Source organism: Miniopterus schreibersii (genome assembly GCF_964146895.1).
Source record: "Miniopterus schreibersii genome assembly, chromosome: 10".
Lineage (NCBI taxonomy): Eukaryota > Metazoa > Chordata > Mammalia > Chiroptera > Miniopteridae > Miniopterus > Miniopterus schreibersii.
Window position 1 is genome coordinate 38,298,084 of NC_138110.1, and position 6,849 is coordinate 38,304,932.

The 6,849-nt window shown below is 47.9% G+C and overlaps 1 protein-coding gene across 2 annotated transcripts in view; it reads right to left on the reverse strand.

Moving 5' to 3' along the window:
• The window catches only part of TTC39C (tetratricopeptide repeat domain 39C), a 78,518-nt gene extending 72,919 nt beyond the window's left edge, over positions 1-5,599 (reverse strand). The window contains exon 1 of one of the 2 annotated variants that reach the window (XM_081148627.1): positions 5,310-5,599. In XM_081148627.1, coding sequence (XP_081004753.1) covers positions 5,310-5,470 — 161 coding nt within the window. In that variant the 5' untranslated portion in view covers positions 5,471-5,599. The remainder of the gene's footprint in view (positions 1-5,309) is intronic. The other variant, XM_081148628.1, reaches the window with a different exon arrangement.
• Positions 5,600-6,849: the final 1,250 nt, after the last annotated feature.

Genomic DNA, 6,849 nt, shown 5'->3' on the forward strand with positions numbered 1-6,849 from the left:
TAAAAGAATCCCAATTAAGCCAAATGAATCTTTCATGAATATTTAATTGGAACCTTTTCAGACAGTGCAATAGAAAAAAATATGAGCCTTTTTTCAAACACACTACTGAAGAGAGAATGTAAAAAGCAACAAATTAGTTTCCTGTCTCCCCTGCCATGTCTGCTTGGTGTTAGTTCCCTTACACCATGTCTGCTTCTCAAAGCTTCTCCTTTTCTTGCATTTCTGCATCTATGGGCTCTCCATAGACTCTCGCAGCAAGAGTGGCCAAATCATGGAGAAATCATGGGCGGCCCGCAAGCTTTTCCTGTCCTCCAAAGGAAGGAGGTTCAGACACCTACTGGCCCGGGTAAAGAGTAAATATTTTAGGCTTTGCAACCCATATGGTCTCTGTCACAGCTATTCATTTCTGCTATTGTATTGCACAAGCAACCACAGAAAATACACAACCATGCCTGGCCAGTGTGGCTTAGTGGTTGAGCGTCAACCCACACACGTGAAGGTCAAGGTTCGATTCCCGGACAGGGCACCTGCCCAGGTTTCAGGTGCGCGGGAGGCAGCTGATCAATGATTCTCTCTCATCACTGATGTTTCTATCTATCTCTCCCTCTCCCTTCCTCTCTCTGAAATAAAAAATAAAAAAAATACACAACCAAATGAATGTGGTTGCATCCCAGCAAAACTTCATTTACAAAATTGGCAGGCTGGATTTGGCAAGTATGGCTCCATAATCAACACGCTCACAGATAAGGGCACATGTTCATATGGCTTTGTTGTATGTGCTATAAACTGTGCTAAACAATTTGGGATCTATATATTCATTTAAAATATGCACATATGACTTACTATGAGTTTTTCTTGCTTTTTAATACATTTTTGCCATTTTTATAATTTACAATAAAGAAAAATATCACAATTCACAATACCAACTCTTTACTAATTCAGTATCATTTATGCAATTTCTCCTCAATGAACATTCATTATACTCACTGCATGCTTCTTGTTTTAGCTGACAATGACAAGGTATGACTTTATTAATACCTACAGGCAGAAATTGGTGGTAATGTTGGCAGGGTAAGAATTACAGATATTTTAAGTTTCGGAAAGAATGCCAGGAGTTAAAGCAGGAGATGGAGCTGGTGGTCTCCAGGGACAGAGGGGGAATAAATGTGATGCCTGTGGAAACAGGAACTACACAGATCATTTTGGACAGCAGCTCCAAATGTCCCCTCTGTCTTCCTCTACTGCGTCACCTCTACTGCTAGTCCTCTGACTAAAAAACACAGTAATATTTTAAGCCAAAATGAGAAAAAGAGGGTGATATTAGGACCCTGAGGCCCCAAGAAGCCCAGAGTTAGTTACGGATAGGAAGGCCACACTGTGAGGGACAATGGTCATTGAAAAGAGTGAATTCACCAAACACCCGGCAGGAAAGTAATCCTGAAAAGCAGCACTGACTCACAGGAAACGTGGACCAAGCCCTGGACCTGAGAAAGTAACAAGCGCAGAATGAGCCACCAACCAAGACAACATAATATACTGATCAACTTGCAAGTCACATCCCTCCTCTCCAGATGCCATTTCACATCTCCATGTGGGTTTTGCATTGTTTACTCTCCTAGACTTCATTCCCACCTCACCCTCTCTCCTTCTCCCCCTTCCCCACTCCCACCCCCAACTCCTAATTAAAATCACTTGCTTCTACCCCATTATGATGTTCAGCTGGGCCACAAGCTGCTTCTCTCCACTGCCACAGACTACAGGCCTTGAGAGGTCTCCCAGCCTCCCCACACTGCAACACCTAAACATCTCGTGCCTGTCTGAGCACATAACCACAGCCTATCTTATTCTGGGCCCGAGCATCTAAAGGTCTAAGTGTGTATCACACATGCAAACATCAGTTAAGTGTGTGTGTGTGTGTGTGTGTGTGTGTGTGTGTGTGTGTAGGGAGGGGTGAACATTGTTGCATTAGAGCACTGAGCTCTAAGACCAAGAACAGCAATTTGGTTTCAGGTGGTCAGTATCATTAACGTACAAAGGCATGTCCTTGGGCCCAAAGTAGAAAGGCCTCAAAGCAGCACCGACCTGTCCCAACCTCTGGGAGCATATCGCCACGCGCATGATGGTGGTTCAGCATCCAAAACCTGCTGCGTTACTATAGTTAGAATGAAAGTGGAAGCTACGTTTTGAAATCCCAACTATGGCATGTTTTATACCTCAAAAGAAAGCTTTCATTATGCATATATTTCTACTTCCTATACGTATTACGTCTGAATTATACAACCCAGACTTTCCCCTAATTTAGAATGGCCTTCAAGATAATCTGCTTCTATGAAGTAACCATTTCTCATCAGGTAGCTGTTGAAACTTTTATCATCCTAGTAATGTGGCATGAGAAAATGGCCTTCCTTTAATAAAAATGTTATTGTTACTCTAGATACAAAACGTTTCTATTGTTGAAGTTTAACAATAAGATCCTGGAAGGTTTACTGGTATGGAAGGGTGGTTGTGACAAAACAACCCTAAGAAAGGAGATATCCAATTGCTCTCTTCTGTAAACAGCTGGAGGTGTTCCTAAGACCCTTCAGATGAAGTCCCTTGCTGAGTTTCTCAGCAGGCTATTCAAGTTAGGAACAGGAAGTTTCTAATGCATAACAGAATCTAAATCTTTCAAATGCAATATGTGAGGCTAACTTTAAATATCAAAGCAAGCTGCACACAGGATGTTTTATCTTCTACTCAAACTGTATCATCAAGGACAAAGCAGAGTTGTAGGGAAGGCATCAAGTACAAAAGCTGACCAGTGTTTACTAAGTTCTTACATTGGGCCAGCTACCAGGGATTATTTCTTTTGTCTTAACCACCACACTATGCTGTGTGCTACTTCCATTCTATAGGCAAGGAAGCGAATTCAGAACCCCAAGTCAGCCCCTACAAAGCAACACAACTAGAACTGCAAGAAGGAGTGCAGGAATGCCAACAGGACATTGTTACCACCGTCCACCCTTAAAAAAGTTTCAGTTGCTGGAAAACAAGGCTGCAGGACAAAGTACAAAATCTAATCAATTTAGGGAGACAATCAGAATGGTATAATGAAAAGAGCCCTTGATTTAGAACCACAGCGCCTGTGTCCTGGTCCATGATAAGTATGGAGACTAGAGTCCCTTGTAAAATTGTCATGATAAAAATACACCCACTAGAGTTATCACTAGAATACTGAGAATATAAGGAAATGTGCCTAGCACTGCCTTGGCAGACAACAGATCCAATATTTTGTTTCCTTCTTTATCTGTAGTTCCCATTTCAAAATACAAGCACAAGTAGAGCACGGGGAATATGGTCAATAATATTGTAATTATGGTGTCAGATGGGTAACTTGACTTATCGGAATGATCACTTCATAAGGTATGTAAATGTCTGATCACTAGTTGTACACCTAATATAAGTCGACTGTAATTGAAAAATAAAATACAATCTGATAGCTCCTTTCTATAAAATGTAAGTCCTCCTTGGACACCTTCCCCCTCCCTTCCCCTCAACAGACTCGCCCACACAGAAACACCCTTCAAGGTGCATCTCTCTACTGTTGCGGTGAGAAGAGTTTTCCTATAACAATCTGCCCTCTAGCACCACTGTATAAAGTTATCAAGATAAAATATAACACCAAAAAACAGTGTTATTTCATGCTTTCAGTATACAAGAACCAGGGAGTAGTAATTAAGTACTACACTAAGGTGGTTTGAAAAAAAAAAATCATCATTAAAAATAAGTAGCAAAGCAAGTAGTACTGAGACATGCAAACGACGACTCTAGTTGCTGATCAAGATACAACTACTCAGATTTTCTCCAGCCCTCTCTCATACAACACAAACTGGTAGTCAAAAAAGTCAGAACACAGTATATGAAACATTCGAATGTTGCTCTTTTTTTCATGACATATATTTTCAGAAGACTAAAAAAAACTATACAAGAGAGACTGGGAAACGTGAGTCTTTAAATCTAGTCTCCATGAGCAGCCCTGATAAAACCCTGGCTTGAAATCAGACTGTATGCTTTAAAAATAAAATGTTCGGGGGATGGGGGGCAAAAAATAAAATGTTTTGAGTAAAGCTGAAAAGTTTTCATTTTCAGGTTTAAAAAGCATATTTGAAGTAAAATGTCTGTGGTGGAAAGTTTACGGTTGTGAGCTACTTGCTTTGCCATTAGGACTGTGGGGAAGCTCCAACGGATAGAAAGCACCAATTCTATGAGGTCTGAGAATCTGCAGGCGGCTGTCTCTCACCCTCCTCTCATTTTCTTGCAGACTGCACATCTTTCCTCTCATTCCTACCAAACCACGGGATCTAAAAAAGTGTGAAGCATATGACCCTTAAACATTTACAGGGAAGCAGCTAATCAACATCCTGAGTCTTGTCAACATTCAAAGGGCAAATCACAAACTTGCTTCCTAACCCAGCCAGCAGATGCTTCCCATCCCCAGTGAAACTGAAGGCTCCTCCCACTAACGAGAAAGCTACCAGGTTTCAGTTCTCTCCTTCACTTGTTAAGAGACGAATAAAATATCATTAATTCAACACGCACGTTCTTCCTTCCACTCTTCCATGTATTTAAAATCCCTCCATTTTCAAGTTAGAGAAATCCGTAACGAACGTGCTCGGCTTGAAAGGCATTAGGAACTCATTTGGAGGCTGAGTTTCAGAAGACAGGCAGAGTAGAGGCGAGCGAGCAGAGTTTGGTTGAGTTTTTTAATTCCTGCATGGCAAGGCAATTCTGCATATCTGTTTGCAAACAATAAAAACATTTGGAATACACAATGATACAAAGTGACACGAGGCACGAGAAGGAGGCACCGTGCAGCTGCTGTGCTCCGGGCCACAAAGGCTGCTCCGGCAGCACGCGAGCCACAGTCACAACACCGCAAGTCCGACACTCACTGCTGCCTCAAAGCGCATCGGGTCGCAGGTCCCAAAACCCAAGGGCTCCGGCGGCGGGAGGGCGACCCTCGACAGGGGGCCGCTAAACACTGGGCGCCCCTCTCGGGGGGCAAGACCGGGGATAAAGTGAGGGGGGAGCGCGGGGAGGTCGAGCGGCGGGTCCCCGGGAAAGAAAGGACAACCGAGTGGGGGTGGAAAGGGGCGATGTGGCAAAGGCGCAGAAGCTGGCTGCGGCTCAGGCCGAGGGAGGCGGCATGGGGGCCGGGGCCTGGGATTAGTGACCAAGGGGAGGGGGAGGGCCAGCCGCAGATCGAAGCTCCAAAAGACGGAACCGAGGGGCGCGTGGCCCGGGCGGGGGGAGCAGGGCGCGTCGGTCACCTGTATTGTTTGAAAAGCTGGTCCGACTCCCTAAAGCCGTTGTTGAGCAGCATGTTGATACCGGCCAGGGCCAGCTCCGCGTCCTGCAGGGGCGCCGCAGCCGCCGCGGCCGAGTCTCCGTCGTCCCGCCGTCGCGGCCGCTGCTGCTCCGAGCCCGCCATGGGCGCGCGAGGCTCCGCGCAGGGCCGAGGCGAGGTGGGGTGGCAGCTCCTGCGGCCCCGCGTGCGCCCGGAGCCCGGCTCTACCTGTCCGGAGCGCGGCGAAGCCGGGCGGCGGGGGCGGGGCGGGGCGCGGCGGGGAGGGAGGAGCCGGCCCCGCTGCAGCAGCGGGGGACTTGGGCGTCCGGGCCGCCGCCTCCCGCCGCCGCGGGGGATTACTCAGCAGCCGCCCGCCCGCCCGCGCCTCCCGCTCGCTCCGAGACGCCGGCTCGCGCGGGCACCGTAGTCAAATCCGTTTCCGGGTGTCTAACCTCACGGAGCCGGGGCCCAGCGGCCGCCGCCCCCGCTTCCTGCAGCCCGGCCGCGTCCGCCCGCGTCCTCACTCGCGCCCCTCGCCCAACCCTCCCGGGCCAACGTGCGGAGTCCGCTCCGACACCCACGAGGCCCCGAGGCCCGGACCTTGCCCCCCTCCTCCAAAACGGCCGGACCCCGGGGTCGGGAAAGCCGGAGAGGACAATCGGGTTTCCAAAGGGGACGGGGAACTCCGCCTGAGTCGCGCAGCGAGAGCGCGCGGCTGGAGACCTGCGCGCAGCAGCCCACGAGCTGCACTGTGGCTCGGAGCACCTGACCCCCCGCGCAGCCAGCCGCCCCGACCCCCAACATCGTTCTGTTCCTGCGGCCGCCCACCAGCCTGTGGCAGCCAATCCCCGTGGAGGTGGGCGGCGGGGGCGGGGTCCTGCCCCTACCCGCACACACCTGCGGACCCGGGCGGGAGGGGGAGAACTGTTTCCCAGCACCCACCCTCTCCGGCCCAGCACTAACATTTGTGCAGTGGGACAAAAGGACTGAATGGAGGCTCATATGGCATATACCTTATTATCTAAAACTTATAAAATAAGCTGCTCAAATGCATTCTACTCTCACCCTGACAATTCTATTGTCATCCTAATGAAACAGAAAAGTGAAAAGCTATGGTTTTCATACGATCAAGTGTCAAAGATGACTGAATTTAGTCATTATTGCATGTTCTTTTTACAATATGTCTTTATTGATTTCAGAGAGAGGAAGGGAGAGGGAGAGAGAGAAGCATCAGTGATGAGAGAGTCATTGATCAGCTCCCCGTACTGGGGATCCAGCCGCAACCAGGCTTGTGCCCTGATGGGGAAATCAACCGGGACCTCCTGGATCATAGGTCGATGTCCAACCGCTGAACGACTTCGGCCGGCTGCATGTTTGTTCTGATGATGGGCTGGTGATGTCTGGGTGGATAATATTATGGAGACAAACAATTCGTAAATTATTTTTATGCTTTTCCCTAAGTTTACTTTCATTGCCTTTATTTTAACAATATCACCAATATGTTATTACAATCAAGATGATGT